This window comes from Hordeum vulgare, chromosome 4H (genome assembly GCF_904849725.1).
Source record: "Hordeum vulgare subsp. vulgare chromosome 4H, MorexV3_pseudomolecules_assembly, whole genome shotgun sequence".
Taxonomy (NCBI): Eukaryota; Viridiplantae; Streptophyta; class Magnoliopsida; order Poales; family Poaceae; genus Hordeum; species Hordeum vulgare.
The window spans coordinates 235,408,601-235,430,012 of record NC_058521.1 but is presented as its reverse complement, the minus strand read 5'-3'; the positions used below and the strand labels follow the sequence as shown (position 1 = coordinate 235,430,012).

The following is a 21,412-nucleotide window of genomic DNA, read 5'->3' as shown; positions in this document are numbered from 1 at the left end:
AGGGGCATGTGAGCAGCAGGTGCCGGATTGTCTCGGGCTCTTGGTCACATAAGAGGCATCGAGGATGGTGTTGCAGACCGCGACGCAAGTCTCTCGGCGGTCCAACATCGGTTTTGGCTTGCCAGCTAATGGAAGAATTTCACCCTTGGCGGCGTCCAACTGTGCAACGTAAGTTTCAGGAGTGGCAAATCGTCGATCCCTGGAAGGTGGCCTGGTAGCAGGACTGCGCTGAGTAGACTCCGTTGGCGGTCCACCTCCAGTAGAGTTGTCTGGTTCGCCAGAGAGCGCAGTGTTGTACGTCTTGCTAAAGCCTAAGGTATTGCCCGATCTCGTGAAGGCCGAGGACACCATGGATATCGCGCGCCCAGCTATTTCTAGCGATGCCTTTCGCCACAGTCCGCGATTTCTAATGGCGCTTGGGGATGCACTGGTAGAGCATGGGTGCGAGCTCTCGGATGGATTGGCCGTTGAGCCAACGGTCTTCCCAGAAGAGGGCGGTCGTGCCGTCCCCGATGACCATGGTCGTGGAGGCGTAGAATAGTGTCTGCTCCTTTGCGGTGAACTGCAGATCTAGGCCCTGCCAAGCACGGTCGGTGTCCGTGCGGGCGAACCAAGCCAGCGTAGCCGCAGCGCGAGCCCGGCACGCTCGAGGTCGCAAATGCCGAGGCCACCATATTCGATCGGGTGGCAGACGCGACGCCAATTCACGTGACAATTCCCGCCGTTGGCAGCCACGCGGCCAGCCCCAAGGAATCCTGGCTGGATCTTCTCAAGTTGTTTCAGAGTCTTCTTTGTGGGCGCGAGCATCTGAGCACTGCCTTGACCAATGCCAGCCGCCCGGCCTTGTTCATCAACCATGCCTTCCAGGTTGGTAGTTGGCCTGACACAGAATCAACGAGTGGCTGCAGCTGCGCGGCAGAAGGACGGCGAGTCATGAGCGGGATACCTAGATAGGTGACGGGCAGGTCTACCACCGGGCATCCCAGCTGCTCGATCAGCTCGGCACTGGAGTTGTCGCCATGCAGAACGGTGGCCGAACTCTTGGCGTAGTTCACCTAGAGACCTGAAGCCGTACCAAACACAGCGAGAATGCCTTGGACAGCGGCGACATTCCCTGGCGTGGCGTGGCAGAAGAGCATCACGTCTCCCTCCCTTCACAAATACAAGTTACAACAACAACAACAAAGCCTTCACAAATACAAGATGTTTAAGATATTTTAATATGGACTACATACAGACTGAAATGAGTGAACAAACACATTAAAACGGTTCTACATACATCCGATTCACAAAAAAGCTAGAACATATCATATTTGTGAACGTAGGGAGTATTATAGAGAAATGGTTATGTACTTATGTTAGTGCATGATTATACTCAAGCATAATTCCATAGGATTCAAATGGGCAGGGCGGGGTGATCCTCCATTTTTCATATCCTATGAATCAAAGGAGCACTAGATAGGGACATGAGTTTACTGAGCTGCATATATTTCTTGAACGGACATGAGTTGCAACTTAATTCAGGAATTGTGACGTGGTGGTACTTCTAATAGTATTTTGTGTCGTCCTTTCGCTGTAATAGAACAAGTGTACAACATCTAGGGCCTCCACAATGCTTTTACTTCAGCTGTATGTAAACCTATGCCACCCAAGATTTGAATTGATGTGGAGAGAGGGTGAAGAGAGATAAGAAAGTTGTATCTTGCATGAGACATAACCTTTTTAAGCAAACTAAGAAACCAGGTATGGGTTCATAAGTTTGTGCATATTTTTATCTGAATAAATATAGTTGGAGCAAATATAGTTGCATAGTTCAAAATTTTCTGGGTGCCTCTTAGAAAATTTGGATATAAAACTCCCTACATATGACTAAAGTGGTAGTTCCCTACTTTTTTGCATCATTTTAATGCCAAATGGAGCATTTTCTGATACAAAACTTGGATATAATATATTGTAGATGCCTGCCCATGCACTGGTCTTTTAGTAGCAGTGACGTTTTCAAACAAATATTTTTTAAAGTTTAAAATCAGTTAGGAGTTATTCAGTTAATAACAATGCATGGTGGTGTTTTTCTTGGAGTGTTTGTTTTTCATGTTTGCTATGAAGAACTTGAACAAGAGTCAGCATCAACAGTGGTGCTCTAGAAGCACTTCCATTTTAATTTACTGAATTGGTGGCCAGTAACTTTTTAGCTGTATTTACAGTTTTCCTCTGTCACTGTATTTGAACTGGAGTGAAGAATCTTACTAATTTGACGCAAAATTGCAGGTACATTACCTCAGAAAAGCAACCCAGTAGTAAACAACAGTCATGGACAGTGGCAAGGTTCAGTAAAGAATGACATTGGAAACCAGGAGAGCCAACAGCATGAAGAAAAACATCTATATTGCAAAAAAGAGAAGTCATCCGGGCCTGAAGCAATCCCCATAGACGCTGATAACAAACAACTTCACTCTAATACTCAAATTGAGTGTTTACAGCTAAAGGTTAAGCAGGAGCCAGGAAACAATGCTCAACAAAGCACTGTTGGTCAGCAGCAGCCTATGCAACAAATAAAGAGTCAACAACCACCAGGCACAAACCAATCCAATAGTCCAGCTATGGTGGGAAAGCCTCCTGTAGTTACATTTCATATGCTAATCCCGATTTTGAGACGCTACCTTGACAAGGACAGGGATATACAAGTTCAGTCCATTTTTGCAAAGTTACGGGTTGGTATTTGTTACTCAGTCATGTTGAATTAGATAAACAACTGGTTCAGCAATTATTGTCATCGCATAACAGATTACGTAATTATTTTATTACTTTATTAAAGTTTATTTTTTTCCATAGAAAAACGAGGTCAGCAAGGAACATTTTTTAAAGGTTATTAGGACTATTGTTGGTGATAAGTTGCTCAAGCAAGCTGCTTCACAATATCAAATGCAGGTAACAAAGCTTTTCCATCTTATCGTGGTCCATTTGAAACATAACCTGATTCCACTTCATTTTGCTTAAGTTAGGTCAATCTATATATCTTTAAGGAGTCCCTATATTGTTATTCTTACTCTTATAAATATATTCTTTTTCCTTTGTTAGTTATTTTCGTCTTGTTTGGCTGCAGGCTGCTCAGGCGCAACGGAATCCCCTGGCAAACCCAAGCAATTATTCTATTTCAAGTCAAGTCCCAGATCAGCAAAATGAGGGCCCAAGACTGCCTCAATTTCGACCATCCTCATCAGGCCAATTGCAGAGTAACATGGGTTATGCAGCTTCAGAAGGCAACTTACAAAAGCCTAATGAAACTGGTAACATGTCAGATAGGAAAGGGTTGCAGATGCTACAAAGCCGTCCACCTAATATCCACTCAATCCCAATGCAAGCAACACAGGATCATGTGCAGCGTCCACATACATTTTTGCCAGCCTTAGGGGCAAATAGTATTCATTCTCGTCAATTTCCACATTCAGTTGGAGGTCCAATTGCGCCACTTAGACCGCAGATGACAGATTCCAGTCAAAGAGGACAATCAGTCCAGGGAGGTGTTGCCAGTGTTCTTAGCAGTGTGGCCACAGGGCCAGCATTGCAAAATAATCAAACTTCACAGCAACAACCAAACAAGGAGCAGAAAACTAATTCTTTCACTCCAACAGTACATATGAACAAAGAAACTGCTAACCAACCCTCTGAATCCGCACAGAGCTCTTTTGCCGCCTTGAATGCGAAACAAGTCAACCCAGGCCTTGTATCTTCAAAGGTTGGTGGTGTTTTGGAAAATCAATCATCTATGTTGGCCACTCCTAAACCTTTGACAACAACAAGCTCAAGTCAACCTCATCCATCTTATGGAACTCCATCCGAACTTAACATGCAGGTATGCACCAGTATATTGTTCTTCGGATGTATGTTTTTTGTGTACTTGTTGCACTTTAATGTTACAGTGCCAATCATTTTATCTATTGCATTGAGTTGGGGTATACACCAAGTTATATGGGCCTATACAAGTTATACAACAGGTTCCAACTTTGAGCCTCTGTGAAGAATTTTACAACTTGAGGCTCCAATGGAACATATTGAAGATTGATCCTTGCCTGCTGGCAGTGGGAACTTGGGAATGATGCCTCAACACCATTATGCTGTTTATTCATGCTTGAGTGGGTTGTTTGCAATCTGTGTATAGCAATAATGCTAACACATAGAATTGATGTGTGTGCATCACATGAAACACCAAAATCAGCCAACAACCAACGAAGCTAGAAAAACTTTATTACAGTAGTAGTACAAGATTGTCAGTATCACGATTGCATTGTAGTTTTGTACTATCAGAGCTGGATGTCACGGGCCGCAATATGGATTGGAATGTAATATCACGACAGTATCATGGTCCATCTCTTAGAATCAGTAGGCCGCGATTCTCAGGATAAACTATATCAGTATGTAAAATTTGGTATCACTTGATACAAATACATGTATTTTATTATAGCAGTAGGTTGCACTATATCTACTTAATTGAATAATGCGAATAAATGCATCTAATCTCATAAATTTGGTTCAAAATTTACAGTTTGTACTATAAACTTAAATATTTGAGATATCGAGTCACAAGCCAAAAGCCCGTAAATAGGTGTTTCTTTGGCTTTATAAGAGAAAATGCCAAAGCCAAAAATAAGCCAACCAAACACAACCAAAATACTGCTCGGGATGACTTTTGGCAAGAATGAGTTCATTGTTTTTTTTATTCGAGAAAACGCGAAAGCTTTGCGTTTCATTTCATTGAAAAGATAGGGAAGTACAATCCTCCTAGTAGGCTGAGGGTACATGGGTCATGAGCCCGATCAGTGGACGTCCCAGGATGTGGGTGGAACTGACCTGAGCCCCAGTGCTCCTGCTTGGCTTCATCTCGAATCCTATCCACTAAACTACTGATCGAGGGTCTCGCGTTGTGGAAGACACAGTCGTTGCTGTGCTTCCAGATCATCCATGGGACAAGCATGGCGATGGATTGCAGGCCCTTGAGCAGCGCCAAAGGTATTTGGATGCACCTGCTTTGTTTTTCCATGAGTTCATTGTTTCGCCAAAGGTGTTTGGATGCACCTGCTTTGTTAGAGAGCAGAGACCTTCAGTAGGAAAATTGGACCCACGTGCTGTGAAGTGTACCTTTATTGGATACTCATCTGGAAGAAACTTGCTGAAACAACCTTATTTTGAAGTGACGGGCAATATCAGTTCAACCAATTATCAAAGAGTCCCAGTGAACGACGGACATTTGTGAGCATGGATGTGACGTTTAGGGAGTCTGAGCCATTCTATGGAGAGAAGGTGGATCTCAGCTTGTTGTTTGACTTAAACTCTCTCCCGGCATGGGTGATGCTAAGTCGAGTGGGGGAGAGTAAACCATTGGGACGAAGGAAGAATGAACCATTGAGAGTTGTGGTTAGTTCAATTTCGTGCCCTATGAGTGAAGCGAGATGGAGAAAGCCAAAAGAAGTAAATTTGAGGGAAAACACGAGGCGGCAACCTATGAGTGAGAAGAAATGGGGAAAGCCTAATGAGGAAGAAAATTTAAGAGTGCATACAAGGAGACAATTGCAACATGAACAACATGCTCCAGCAGTTGGCGAGATCCTATTGCAAGGGCAGCAGTTTCAGATCCAGTTACTTGCAAATGGCTGTATACTGTGAAGCAAACCCATGAAGGGAAAGTAGAACAGTACGAGGCGAGAGTGGTGGCAATGAGTTATAGTCAAACCTATCGTATGATGAGACCTTTGCACCCGTTGCAAAGATGAGTACAATAAGAACTCTTATTTCTTGTGCTGCTAACTTTGGTTGGCCATTGCATCAATTGGATGTCAAGAATGCATTCTTGCATGGAGATCTTCAAGAAGTGGTTTGTATGGAGATTCCACCTAGCTTTAGTAGCCCGAACACTAAGGGGAAGGTGTGGAAATTGAAGAGGTCTTTGTATGGTTTCAAGCAGTCACCAAGGGTGTGGTTTGACAGGTTTCGGCGAGCCATGTGCAGTATGGGTTACAAACAATGTAATAAAGATCAATTTTTTTCCGACAAAACGCAAAAGACTCTTTGCGTTTCATTTCATTGAAAAGATGGAAAGTACAATCCTCTTAAGAGGCTGGTTATACATGTTAGGAATATGCAACTTGTATTCCCATGAGGCCATAGGCCGGTATATATACATGTACAGGTGATGGACTATATGCAGGAAACCCCTTATATATTGGGATAAATACAAAAGGGTACATGACTTATATTATAACTCTAACACCCCCCCTCAAACTCATGGTGGATGAACAACACTGAGTTTGGAGAGATAAAAGCCATGTTGTGCTCTAGTCTGGGCCTTCGTCAGGAAATCCGCCAACTGTAACTCTGAAGGTACATACCGAAGAGCAACAACCTGATCCTGCACAGCAGCGCGCACATAGAAAGCATTAACACCAATATGCTTGGTGAGCACATGCTTCACAGGATCGCGCGCAATGCTAATAGCACCTGTACTTTCAGATAAGAGCAGAGTCGGTGTAGTGACAGAAACACCAAAATCCTGAAGTAACCACCGTAACCAAGTCACCTCCGCCGTCAAAAGAGCCATCGCTCGCAACTCAGCCTCTGCGCTCGGACGGGAAACTGCAACCTGTTTCTTCGTCTTCCAGGCAATGAGAGAACCACCAAGAAAAACACAGTAAGCAGAAAGTGAACGGCGATCTGAAGGATCACTAGCCCACGTAGCATTCGAATAGGCCTGAAGCTGTAAAGAACTGGAGCGAGGAAAGAATAGACGGTGAGAGATCGTGCCCCGAAGATATCGAAGAACACGGAGGAGATGACTATAGTGAACCGATGTGGGAGCAGAGACAATCTGACTCAGAATATGAACCAGATAAGAGATATCCGGACGAGTGACAGCGAGATAAACAAGACTGCCAACAAGATGACGATAACGCGTTGGGTCAGGCAGTGGATCACCATCAGTAGCAGAGAGGTGAACATTGAGCTCCATAGGAGTCTCAACAATGCGCTCATCAGTAAGAGCAGCACGAGCAAGAAGATCCTGGATATACTTTTCCTGGGATATAAAGAAGCCATCAGAGGTAGAAGAGACTTCAATCCCAAGAAAGTAGCGAAGAGGTCCAAGATCAGACATAAGGAACTGCTCACTAAGGCGGGCCTTGACAAAGGCAATATACTCGGGGTCATCCCCAGTGATGACCGTGTCATCAACATAGAGAAGAAGAGTCCGACCACGAGGAGAAAGGTGAATAAACAATGCTGGATCATGAACACTGGGTGAAAAACCAGCGGCAGTCACCACAGAGGCAAAACGCTCAAACCAGGCGTGTGGGGCTTGCTTAAGGCCATAGAGAGAGCGACGAAGACGACATACCATGCCATCAGGAACAGAATACCCAGGTGGTGGCTGCATGTACACCTCCTCACGCAGCTCACCATTAAGAAAAGCATTCTTAACATCAAGCTGAGAGATAGACTAGTGGCGTGTAGAGGCCACGGCAAGAAGTGTACGAACAGTGGTCATATGAGCCGCAGGAGCAAAAGTCTCGTCATAATCACGACCATGCTCCTGCTGAAAACCACGAGCCACAAGACGAGCTTTGTGACGCTCAAGAGAACCATCGGAGCGAGTCTTAACCTTGTAGACCCACTTACAAGTGATGGGACGCACTTCGGAGGAAGGGAAACAAGATCCCACGTACCAGTGCGTTCAAGAGCAGCAATCTCCTCTGCCATCGCAAACTGCCATTCAGGATGAACAACAGCCTGATGATAAGTAGTCGGCTCAAGAAAGGCAGCACCAGCGGTGGAAAATCCAAAGCGATCAACAGGCGGACGAGGACGAGAACGCAAGCCATAAGTAGGCTGAGATGAGGATGACGAGACATCCACAGATGCATCCACAAAACATGAACGACGAGTGTAACACTGAGGAAAAGATGGAACAATGGAAGGAGGAATCGCCAAGATAGAATCGGGGAGTGGCGACGAAGAAGTCACCGGAGATGAAGGTGTAGAATCCGGTAGACACAGATACATCGGAATGAACTAAATCAAAAGGACACTTAGACACTGACTCACTATGTGGATATGGTAACTGAATCTGCTTGCCAAGACGACAACCCTGACACTCTAAAGAGGCATCTCCTGAGACAGACCCTAGAAGACCTCGACGAACTAACGACGACAAACGAGAACCACACAGATGACCAAGCCGATGATGCCACTGCTGGAAGGAACCAGTAGCCGAGGCGACCAAAGCGGAAGAACTGGCGATAGAGTGTGCAACGGAAGGAACATGAAGCCAGTCCAACTCCCAAAGACCCTCAGAATCACGGCGGCGAGGACCAGCCCCAACCAGAGTGTGCGTGCGACGGTCCTGGACAGAACAAGAGTCAAGGTCAAGGATGACACGACAACAAGAATCAGCAAGTTGACCAGCGGAAAACAGATTCATGGTAAGTCGAGGAACACGAGCAACATCAGGAACAGAATAAGGAGTGGTAAGAGTGCCTCTACTAACGACAGGAAGGGGAGTACCATCAGCGGTGAGGACATGAACAGGAGAATCAAGCGATTTAAGTGAGGACAGAGTGGAAGAATTAGAAGTCATATGAAAGGAAGCTCCAGAGTCCAGAACCCATGGGGATGTACCTGACTGTGTAGAAGGTGGTTGCTCAGTGCGGGAAGCATCAGTCACAGAACCAGCAGTACCCGTCGAGGAAGAACTTGAAGCAGCGAGCAGACGCTTAAGTCTCAGAATATCCTGCTCAGTCAAAGCGATGGCTGAAGCTGTCGAGGTAGATGACGAAGTCTCTGCAGATGATGATCGCGCCTTGAGCAAGTGTTTCTTCTTCGTGTAGCAGTGGGACTCAATATGACCATCATTGTTGCAGTAGCCACAATGTGGACGGGGGCGACCTGAGCCTTCAGAAGGAGTGGGCAAGAGCGACGGAGCACCCGAGCGAGAAGGTGTCGGTGCAGCAGGTAGCGTAGAAGGAGACCGAGCAGCGAGCACCGAGGGAACCTCCAGCAAACCAGCACCACGTAAGCGAGTCTCCTCAACACGAATCTCAGAAAGCGCCTCCATGAGAGAGATACGGCCACGAGCAAACAACTGAGCACGTCGGGGCTCAAACTCCTTTCGAAGCCGAGACAGGAACGCGTAGACGTGATGAAACTCCAAATCGGCCTGGACAGCCTGGCAACAGGGGCAGGTACGGCAACCAGCACTGCGGAGAGAATCAAGCTGGTGCCAGATAGTAGAACTCTGTGCGTAGAAGTCATCAACAGTAGAGTCACCCTGCTGAAGAGCATGCTCCTGACGGACCATAGAGAGGTATAAGGCATTACCCAAGGGCTCATAGCGCTGGCGAAGGCGAGTCCACATCTCAAACACAGTAGGAAGGCCTAGAAACTCGGAGGCAAACTGAGGCAGAACGCTAGCAGTGAGAACAGCTGCAGCACGAGCATCATCATCAAGCCACTGGGTGTAAGCAGACAGAGCACCATGATACGTCTGAAGAGCCTCCTCATAAGCTAAAGCCTTCTGATCATAAGCACGGATAGCGTCCTCATCAGCAAGCTTAGCCGCATCCTTTGCGGCCTGAGAAGCATCCGCAGGAAGAGCCGGTGGGGTTGGCGGAGTGGGAGCCACGGGAGGAACCGGACATGGTGGACAACAGACCTCGCCAGAAAGAAAACCCCATAGGCGGATGCCACGCATGTGAATGCGCATGAAGCCAATGAACTCGGTGTAATTAGTGCCATCAAAGATCACCGGACAACGAGGAACAGCAACGTAGCCGGATGAAGCAGACATTTTTTTTGGGGAAAAGAAATCAGTCAACGGGATCTAGACCCGCGTCGACGGTAGAGAGAATCGCTCTAGAGGACCTCGATCCAGCAGGGGAGATGAGGAGATCGAGCAGAATCGCTCTGGAGGGCCTCGATGCAGCAGGGGAGATGAGGAGATCGAGCAGCTTCTGGTTGCCTTGCGACCGGATCGGGGATGGTCCACCGCAGCAGGCTTTGACGAGACCGAGGCAGAGCTGTAACCACCAGAGGAAATCCAGTCAGGGCCGTAACCGCCGCAACAAGCACGAGGAGATCCAGTAGGGAGACGGGATCGACCAGCTTCGTGCGGGCGACGCAGCTTCGGCGAGATCTCGCGTTTTCGACGGGATCGAGCGCGGTTTTGACGAGATCGAGCAGCTTCTGGTTGCTGGCGACCGGATCGGGGAGGCCCGGGCGACGCGGCTTCGACGGGATCCAACAGCTTCTGGTGCTGGCAACCGGATCGGGGAGGCCTGAGACCAGCACTGCGGGATCGATCTGGCTGGTGACGGGAAAGAGGAGAGGCCGGCTCGACGGGATCGATCTGGCCGGGAGCGGATCAACAACACGAGTTGCGACGTGTAAAAGTTAACCTAGCTCTAATACCATGTTAGGAATATGCAACTTGTATTCCCATGAGGCCATAGGCCGGTATATATACATGTACAGGTGATGGACTATATGCAGGAAACCCCTTATATATTGGGATAAATACAAAAGGGTACATGACTTATATTATAACTCTAACAATACATGGGTCGTGCGCCCGGTCAGTGTACATCCCAGGATGTGGTTAGGACAACCCGTAGTCCTTGTGCCCCAGCAAGTGCCCAACATTTGGCCTCATACATTGTTTTATAGGCATTTCAAGAGTTATATTACCATCCTTGCAGTTTATGTGGATGCTATTGCTACCACATGAGATGATAATGTGGAGATAAGTCGATTGAAGGTGATGTTGAGCAAAGAATTTGAGGTTAAGGATTTGGGTCAACTCAAGTTTTTTCTTGGGTATTGGGATTGCGCGATCTCCTCAAGGAATAGTTCTCTCAATGAAAATATGTACGGGATCTTCTCAGTGAGACTGGTATGCTTGAGTGTCAGAGCTGCTTCAGCCCCTATTGCGCAAAGCCACCGTGTGCTCACTCAGGAGATCCGGTTGATTGGGAGAGCTACCGGCGGCTTGTTGGTCGACTCATCTATTTGTGCTGACATATCTTATGTTGTGAGTGTGGTGAGATGCTACATGCATGACCCAAGAAGTGGGCATTTAGAGGCAACACATAGAATTTTGCCCTATCTAGAAGGGAGTCCTGGAAGAGGTCTATGGTTCAAAGGTAATGGACATTTGAATGTAGATAGAAGATCAACTTCTGGATATTGTGTTTTTTTAAGGGCAAACAGTACGGTGAAAACCCCACTGCAACATTTGGCTTCCTTACCCCGTATTTTAACAAAAGAAGATTTATTTTTATATTGTGTTTTTGTTGGAGGGATTGTGTTTTTGTTGGAGGGAACCTTGTGGCATGGAGGAGCAAGAAGCAATCTATTGTGTCTAGATGGACAGCCGTAGCAGATTACATGGCCATGTCAGTAGGCCTTAGTGAGACGTTGTGGGTAAGAAATCTTTTATTAGAAAGGGCCCTCTAAAGCTGTGGTGGGATAATAAATCGGCTATTAACATAGCCAACAACCCAGTCGAACATGATAGAACGAAGCATGTGCAGATTGGTGCTTCATTACTAAAGAGAAGTTAGACGATGGTATAGTAGAATTAAATCATGTAAGTTCAGGGAATCAAGTAGCAGATTGTCTAATCAAAGGGTTTAGGAGTTGAGGAATGTAATTTAGCCTGTAACAAGGGGAATGATAGATATCTATCTCCCATCTTCAGAGAGAGTGTTGGCTGAGTGTGGTGTATGGGTTTGGTCCAGTGGGCAGTGGCCTACCCTTGTGTACATCTATTTATACTTGTAGGCTGTATCTAGCAAGTGAGTGAGTATACCAGAAATTTCCCCTCAAGACAACAAATAGAAAGGACTTAATTTTTTCTTATTATGTCATGAGCAAAGAGAGACAGGCCATCCCAGTTATCAGGTCAATTGCCCCCCTCCCACACACCATTTTGCAATAAAGTCCAGATTTGGTACTTGTTGTGCCCTTGAGTTATGTTATAGCCATAAAAGAAATCGGTTGCCCATTTATTCCCTATGTGTTTGTTGACCTCCATTTGTGCCAAAATCCATTTAAGTCGTGTAAGAGCTTTGGCAAACCTTTTCCACTTAAATATTCTAAGCCTACCAGGGTTTGGCCGGTCTATAGACCTTGATGATGCACCTTGCAGACAATATGAGTTATAGGCTTCTAGCTATGATATTCATCTTCAATCCAGAACTTAAGAAATGTAGTGTATAACTGAAGTGAACCATACCACACATCGTCTTTTGTGCTTTCGCAGTGTAGCACAAACAAGTTACCAGTGCTTTTCATAATGGTGAGTTGTGTGAGGAGGTCTATGTTAGAAATATGCAACTTGTATTCCTTGAGGGCTAATGGCCAATATATGGACAAAAGTTTTTCTATTGGGTAACTCTACACACACACCTATCCTGACCCTTGGAGCTGCCGTGGAATCTGCGTCACGGGCTCCTCACAAGTTCCCCTCTTAGAATTACATCAATTTCCAACATTCCTGCTTATTTTTTCTTTTAGCCGGTGGGGTCACAGTAGGCTTGCAGACTAGAGTGACAGGCCTAGTATAATCCATCTCATATGGTGCCGATGCTCCCAAAAGTTCTAAGTACGTTGCAGCTTTACTTTCCTATTAGTCAGCGTGAAGAGGCATACATTATTGGAAATAAAAAAGTGTATGTGGAGACCCTTGTTTTCCGCTGTGACACGACATTCCACATTATGAAAAACTGCATTGTCATGTAGCTACATTCTGGCCGGTCGCTTCAGTAGATGTTTAGGAGTAGCATTTGCATCTTCTTCAATTTGGTTTCTCGATCTTCAACTCTATCGATTTGCATACATAGTTCAAACTATATGTTGCAATTGGCTTACATGTTCTCCAGTAGTCTAGCATTTTTATAATACCGCTTATGTAGCTTGCTTCTAAGTTGTTTTGACTTTCATCCATTCAGTATCCGATTTTGTTATGAGAAACATTCTGTAGCATATGTAACCGGTCAATTAACTGAGCAGTATTTAGGCCACATCACCGAACCAGAGGCCAAATCACCGAAGCATTTGATATGAGATTTGGTTCCAAATTTTCCCTGTATGTTTAACATTTTTTTTTCCTGCATGGCGCCACAGTGTGTGTAGTTTAATGCGTACACGAGATCATAAATTTCTTTGCCTTAACATCATAGTTCAAGACTGTCAAAATAGGTGCATGCTTATGTACCGGCCACTCTATTGGCCTATTGGGAATCAAGTCAAAGGCTAGTAGTGTAGCTTCAGCCTGCTACTTTTCTTCACGGGAAGGTGGCATACTCGTGGGAGGTGTTTAGGTGGCGTGGGACTGCCCCTACAGTTACCACAGACTACACGCATACACGAGTGCACGACACGTTACAACTCTAATAAATTGTTGCCAATGAAGGCTGACCTGTGATAAATTTGACATGCATACCCTTACACGTTTGTTTACTATTTATTTGAAGCCACAGTACGGGTTGACGTGTATGTATTTTCTTATGTTACGTGCTGAACTACTGTTGTAAATCCCCTAGTTAGATTCATGTCTGAAACTGAGCCACCTCATAGCTCCGCGACTCTAGGCTGTCGGATCGAAATCCTCATGCAACACAGGACGTCCGATCTTGGCTGATTCACCGTGAACCGTTAGATGTTAGGGACGATCGACCTGGGCCGCCCGATAAAATTTCAATTGCAACAAAATGTAAATTTCATGCCCCCGTCGGGGTATATTCGCCACTTCACCTTTAGGTATAAATTCCAGTAGTTACCGTGCAACCCCGTGGTAGAACCCTAGCCGCCTCTCCATCCGCGCGTCCTCCGCTATGCTCTCTCCCCTTCCCAGCCGCAACCCTCTTCCTCCCCTTCCTTAGCGCCACCGGCCAGTCGATTTCGACTCCATCGCTAGGAGGGTCGTAGCCTGCTCTCGTGCCTCTGCTCCCCCGATGAAGCCACCACCTCTCCATCGCTATGAGGGCCTCAACCTCCTCTCGTGCCTCTGCTTCCCCGACGAGGCCGCCACATCTCCATTGCCAGGAGGGCCGCATCCTCTTCTCGCGACTCTGCTCCCTGACGAGGCCGCAGCCTCGATCTGGAAGGCATGCATAAATTAGCAGGAACATTTCATCCATTGCCATTATCGTCGACCCCTATATGATAAAGGTCTAACCATGCATGCCCCTAATAGGATCCTTCTACAAAAAATGGAAGAACTAAGACTTTATAGACAATAAGGTGCGGATCTCAAAGGTTTCCAACGGTGCTGATTTCAGTGTCCCCAGAATCACAACATATATGTGTGTATATATATGTACATATATATCCGGGTAGTAAAATATGCAGGAAAACCCCTCATACAACGGGGTAAGTATACGTGCTAGAATATAATAACACCCCTCCTCAAACACATGGTGGATAAACAACACTGAGTTTGGAAAGATAGAAGCCATGTTGTGCTTTAGTCTTGGGCCTTCGTAAAGAAATCCGCCAATTGTAACTAACTCGGAAGGCACGTAGAAGACGAATAACCTGATCCTGCACACCACCGCACACACAAAAAGCTTTGACACCAATATGCTTAGTGAGCTCATTCTTCATAGTATTGCGCACAATGCGAATATCACATGTACTGTCAGACAATAGCAGAGTAGGTGTAGTGACAGAAACACCGAAGTCCTGAAGTAACCATCGTAACCAAGTCACCTCTGCCGTCAAAAGAGCCATATCTCGCAACTCAGCCTCTACACTCGGACGAGAAACTGCAGTCTGTTTCTTCGTCTTCCAGGCAATGAGAGAACCATCAAGAAAAACACAGTAAACAAAAAGTGAACGGCGATCTGAGGGATTACTAGCCTACGTAGCATCCTAATAGGTCTAGGAATCACTAGCCTACGTAGCATCCTAATAGGCCTGAAGCTGTAAGGAACTGGAACGAGGAAAGAATAAACGGTGAGAGATCGTGCCCCGAAGACATCGAAGAACACGAAGAAGGAGAGTAGAGTGAACCGAAGCGGGAGCAGAGACAAACCGACTCAGAATATGGACCAGATAAGAGATATCCGGACGAGTGACAACTAGATAGACAAGACTCCCAACAAGATGACGATAACACATCGGATCAGACAAGGGGCCACCATCAATATCACTTAGGTGAAAATTGAGCTCCATGGGAGTCTCAACAATGCGCTCATCAATAAGAGCAACACAAGCAAGAAGGTCCTGGTTATACTTTTCCTGGGAAATAAAAATGCCATTAGAGTAGAAGAGACCTCGATCCCAAGAAAGTAGCGGAGAGGGCCAAGATCAGATATAAAGAACTGCTCAGTAAGATGGGCCTTCACAAAGGCAATATACTCGGGGTCGTCGCCGGTAATGTTCATGTCATCGACATAGAGAAGAAGAATCCAACCACGAGCTCAAAAGTGGACAAACAACGCTAGATCATGAGCACTCGTTGAAAAACCAGCGACACTCACCACGGAGGCAAAACGCTGAAACTAGGTGCGAGGGGTTTGCTTAAGGCCATAGAGAGAGTGATGAAGATGGCAGACCATGCTATCAGGAACAAAATACCCAAGTGGTGGCTGCATTCATACCTCCTCACGCAGCTCACCATTAAGAAAGGCATTCTGAACATCAAGCTAACATACAAACCAGTGGCGAACAGAGGCCACAACAGAAGTTTACGAATAATGGTCATATGGGCCACATGAGCAAAAGTTTTATCATAATCACGACCATGCTACCGGTGAAAGCCACGAGCTACAGGACGAGCTTTGTAAGGCTCAAGAGAACCGTCAGAGCGAGTCTTAACCTTGTAGACCCACTTACAAGTATTGGGACAAACACAGGGAGGAAGAGAAAGATCCCACGTATCGGTGCGCTCAAGAGCAACAAGCTTCTCTGCCATCGCAATTTGCCATTCAGGATGAACAACAACTTCACAATAAGAAATCGGCTCAAGAATAGCAACGCCTCCGATTGAAAAACGAAAGAAATCAACAGGTGGAAGTGGGCGAGAACGCAGGACATAAGTAGACTGAGACGAGGAAGACGACACATCAGTACACATTCACATTACGCAGACGATGAGTATAATACTGAGGAAAAGATGGAAGAACACGAGGTGGAATCGCCGAGGTAGACTTAGGGGATGGAGACGAAGAAGCCACCGAGGATGAAGGTGTAGAATCCGGAGGCAGGTGAGGTGAGGAAACCATGGGAGATGGCGACATTGATTCTGCAATAGGCAGAGAAGCAGGGGGTAACAAGATGGATAGACAAGGGCTCAATGGGAGTGATAGGTGTGTCAGGAAAAGTGAGGAAAGAGATATCCTCCACTGAAATGGTCGAGAAAGATGGAGGTGGGAAGAAGGGACGAGACTCATCAAAAGTCACATCCCAAGAAATACGCAGCCGACAACCGATAGGAGCCCAACAACGATAGCCCTTATGCTCATCACTATAGCCTAAGAAGACACTCAACGTACTGAGCGGTCAGTTTGGTGTGTTCATGAGGGGCAAGAAGAAGATAGCAAACACAACCAAATAAACGAAGCTCCGAATGATCAGGAGAACGATCAAAGAGACGCTCGAAAGGAACAACACCATGTAGAGCAGCAAATGGCTGAAGGTTGATGAGATAGGTCGAGGTGGAGATAGCCTCGGCCCATAAATGTGGCGGAAGAGAGGCGGCGATCATCAACATATGAGGCGTCTCAAGAAGGTGACGATGCTTTGACTCCGCAACACCGTTGTGAGCATGAGCACCAGCGCAAGAGAACTGAGGAAGAGTCCCATGCCCAGCAAAAACACCACACAACATCTTGGAAATATACTCGCCAGCGGACACGAGTAGGTGAAGAAAACCGAGTGTGAACCATGGCGGCAAAACACTTATATATGGACAAAACCTCACTGCGAGAAGTCATAAAATAAAGCCAAGTGTAAAAAGAGAAATCATCTATGAAAATAATATAGTATCGATGGCCCCCTTCGAAGCGAAGGAGCTGGACCCCATACATTGGAATGGACTAAATCAAAAGGACGCTAAGCCACTGACTCACTAGTAGGATAAGTTAACTATATTTGTTTGCCAAGTCTACAACCTTGACACTGTAAAGAGACATTTCCTGAGACAGACCGCAGAAGACCTCGACGAACTAAAGACGACAAACGAGAACCACAAAGATGACCAAGTCGATGATGCCAATGCTGGAAGGAGCCGGTAGCTGAAGCGACAGCAGCAGAGGGACCGGCGATAGAGGTGGCAGCGGAAGGAACATGAAGCCAGTCTAACTCCCAAAGACCCAGAGAGTCACGGCGGCGAGGGCCAGCCCCAACCGAAGTGTGCGTGCGACGATCCTGAACAAAACAATAGTCAACGTCAAGGATGACACGACAACCCGAATCAGTAAGTTGACCAGCAGAAAATAGATTCATGATAAGTCGAGGAACATGAGCAACATCAGGAACAAAATAAGGATTGGTAAAATTGCTTTGACTAGCAATAGAAAGGGGAGTACCATCAGCATGGAGTACATGGACAAGAAAATTTAGACATCTAAGAGCGGACAGATTGGAAGAATGAGAAGACATATGAAAAGAAGCTCCAGAGTCCAAAAGCCATGGGGATGTACCTGATTGTGTAGAGGGTGGTCGCTTAGTGCTGTAGGATCCGAAGTATGTCTAGAGGGGGGGGGGGAGTGGTGATTAGACTACTTGACCAAATAAAACTTAACCTTTTTAAGAAGTTGGTACCACCCACGAAGGGTCCATGACGAAGCAACCTTGTCTATTCCATCACAGCTTACGCCCATGAAGGACTAGCCTCACTTGGGGTAGATCTTCACGAAGTAGGCGATCTCCTTGCCCTTACAAACTTCTTGGTTCAACTCCACACACGAAGTAGGAGGCTCCCAAGTGACATCTAACCAATATAGGAGACACCACTCTCCAAAAGGTAATAGATGTAGTAGTATGATGAACTCCTTGCTCTTGTGCTTCAAAATATAGTCTCCTCAACACTCAATCACTCTCTCACAGATTTGGTTGGGTAGAAGAGATTGATTGGGTGGAAAGCAACTTGGGGAGGCTAGAAATCAAGATTCAAATGGTAGGACTGGAATATCTTGATCTCAACACATGAGTAGGTGGCGCTCTCTCAGAAAAATGGATATGACAAGTGTTGGGTCGTTCAGAGTGCTTCCTCTACGAATGAGAGGTGGTGGAGGGGTATATATAGGCATCTCCAAAAATCCAACCGTTACACCGACTAGTGCAAATTGTGGCAACTTTTGTCTTTTCGGTCAGACCGATATATGAATCTCGATGCTACCGATTTTGGCTGGCAATAGCCGACGTAGCAGGAGCTCGAGCAGCAAGCAAAGAGGGAACCTCAAGTAAACCAACACCACGTAAGCGAGTCTCCTCAGCACGAATCTCAGAGAGCGCCTCAATGGGGGAAATACGGCCACGAGCAAACAACTGAGCACGCCGGTGCTCAAACTCCTTACGGAGCCAAGACAAGAACTCATAGACATGATGAAACTCCAAGTCAGTCCGCACAACCTGGCAACACTGGTAAGTACGACAACCAGCAATGCGGAGGGAATCAAGCTGACGCCAGATAGCATAACTTTATGCATAGGAATCATCTATAGTGGAGTCATCCTGCTGAAGAGCATGCTCCTGGTGGACCACATAAAGGTATAAGGCATCACCTGAGGGCTAATAGCGCCGACGAAGACGGGTCCACATCTCAAATACGGTAGGAAGGCCTAGGAACTCAGAGGCAAACCGAGGCAGAACACTAGCAGTGAAAACAGCTGCGGCACAAGCATCATCATCAAGCCACCAAGTGTAAGCAGTCAAAGCCTCATAATAAGTGTGAAGAGCATCGTCATAAGTCAAAACCTGCTCATCATAAGCACGAACGACAACCTCATTAGCAAGCTTAGCTACATCCTTCATAGCCTGATTAGCATCTGCAGCAAGAACCGGTGGCGTTGGTGAAGTAGGAGCCACATGAGGAACCGGACGCGGTGGACAGGGGACCTCCTCAGAAAGAATGCTACAGAGACGAATGCCACGCATATGAATGCGCATGAAGCCAACAAACTTGATGGAGTTGGTACCATTGTAGGTCATCGGACAACAAGGAACTGCAACATAGCCCAACGATCTAGACATTGTATCTATATTTTTTTTCTTTATTCTCTTCCTTTTTTATCAATGAGCCGGATTAGACGGACCCAAAATAGAAGCAACAGCGGCAGCCTAGGTGAAGAGCTCAATCCAGACTGAATTAGGCAGCGATGGAAAGATCTGCCGGGCGTCCAGGGAGCAGTGGGGGCCGGCGGGAATCATCACGGGAGGCGGGTATGCGCTGGCCGGCTCGTCACGAGCAGAAGCAGGAGGGCAAATCGGGCAGACGGCTTCGTCCAAGCGGCTGGCGCGGTCCACCATTGTTGCAGGCAGGCTTGGTCAGGTAACACGTGGAGGCTCGATCCGGAGGTGAACTGGGCCTATGGTAGGAGATCGGTGGCATGGCGGCTCCATCAGCAACGTGGGCACGCAATCTGGACATGAGGCTGCCGAATCGAGCCGGAGCAGAATCCAAGGGCCGGCGGCAGGAGATCAGAGGCAGGGCGGCTCGATAGTGGGTCTACTTCTGGAAGCGGAGAGCAGAAGTTGCCGGCTGAGTTTATCCGCACGAGGGCTGCATTGAAATGAACGGTTGCAACCTGTAGATCGACGGGATCCGGCGGAAATAGAGATCGAGGGGATTCAACAACCGGTTAAGAGGATGACATAGCCATGAGAGATTGGATCGAGAGCACGAGTTGCGCGTGCGAAAAAACCCTAAGGCTCTGGTACCATGTTCGGAATATGCAACTTGTATTCCCTGAGGGCCAATAGCCAATATATATACATGTTCAGGTGATAAAATATGCAGGAAAACCCCTCATACAGGTGGTAAATATACAAGCTAGAATATAAAGAGTCTACATGGTAGCAACTAGGGTTCTACCGGGTCTTGGCCGGAGGTTGTAGGGGAAGGAGGGGATCGGCTGTAGTCGCCGGCGCAGGGGCGCCGTCTCGCACGGATGGGGGCGGCGACACGATGGAAGAGGCGGCTAGGATTAGGGCACCGGCTCCTAGTTGGAGCCGATCAAAATAGATTGATCTTTGCTTCCTCTCAAAAGTGCTGATTACATGACTATATATAAGTTCCCTAGGCTAAAATAAACTGGGCTAAGCCCTTAATATTATTAAGATAACTGGGCCAGTTTTGTTAACTGGGCCTTTGGTCATAACATTTCTCCCCGCTCGTGCAAACAGCTCGTCCTCGAGCTGGACGTCTAGAAAATGTTGGCGGAACTCCTTGAGCTGCCCCCAAGGTGCCTTCGGAGGGTTGAGCTGGTCCGAAGTACGTCGTGCATCAAGGCCTGGAATGTCGTCGGCGCATTGGAGAGACCGAAAGGCATCACCAAAAACTCTAAGTGATCGTGATGGTAGCCAGAATGCAAGTCGAGCGTAGGGAATAAGCGTGGCCCTGGCGGCTCTTCCAGAGCTCCTCCACGACCGGTATAGGAAAATTGACCCGCGTCGTCGTGGCAGTGAGAGCACGGTAATCGAGGCTGAAATGCCACGAGCCCTCGGGCTTGTGAACAAGGAGCATCGGTAAAAGGTCGCCGTGCCGCTGCAGGAGATGAGCCAACAGGGGCTGCTCGGAGGCAGCTATGGCGGTCGACCTTGAGAGGGAACTACTGGAGAAGTGCCACCCTCGCCCTTCCACTGCACCATGCGCCCTTGACGCCAGAAAGTCATGGTCAGTGCGTCGAAACCCCAAAAGATGGGTCCGAGCGTCCGCAAGAAGTCGACACCGAGGATGAAGTCGTAGTCGTCCAAGTCGATGCCGACACACGTGATAGCAAAGGACTCGTCGCCGATGAGGATGGGAACCTGCTACGCAATTCCGTGGCTGCGGAGACGGTCACCGTTAGCCACGGTAACTCGGAGCTGCTCGCCGCCCGTCGGCTGGAGGGCCAGGCGACGCATAGTAGACGCGGGCAGGAAGTTGTGCGTAGAGCCCTTGTCCAGGAGAGCTAAGAGGCGCTCCCCATTAACCATCACTGGCAACAACATCGTTGTTTCCGCTCGTATGCCGGCAAGGGCATGGAGGGAGACCACGAGAGCGGTGGCTGACGCCGGGGCCGCCGCCTCGGCAAGCTCGGAGGGAGCTGTATCCGCCGTGACATAATCGTCTGCCTCCAGGTAGAAGAGACGCGAGCAGACGTGGCCTGGCACGTAGGGCTCATCGCAGTTGAAACATATCCCCTTTCGACGACGCTTGTGT

At 47.3% G+C, this 21,412-nt stretch overlaps 1 protein-coding gene across 6 annotated transcripts in view; it reads left to right on the top strand.

Moving 5' to 3' along the window:
* LOC123448440 (transcription initiation factor TFIID subunit 4b-like) overlaps positions 1–21,412 on the top strand; it is a 57,013-nt gene that overhangs the window by 10,806 nt on the left and 24,795 nt on the right. For all 6 annotated transcript variants that reach the window (XM_045125333.1, XM_045125332.1, XM_045125330.1 and 3 more), the window contains exons 3-5: positions 2,269–2,711; positions 2,833–2,928; positions 3,104–3,853. In XM_045125333.1, the coding sequence (XP_044981268.1) occupies positions 2,269–2,711; positions 2,833–2,928; positions 3,104–3,853 (1,289 nt within the window). The remainder of the gene's footprint in view (positions 1–2,268; positions 2,712–2,832; positions 2,929–3,103; positions 3,854–21,412) is intronic.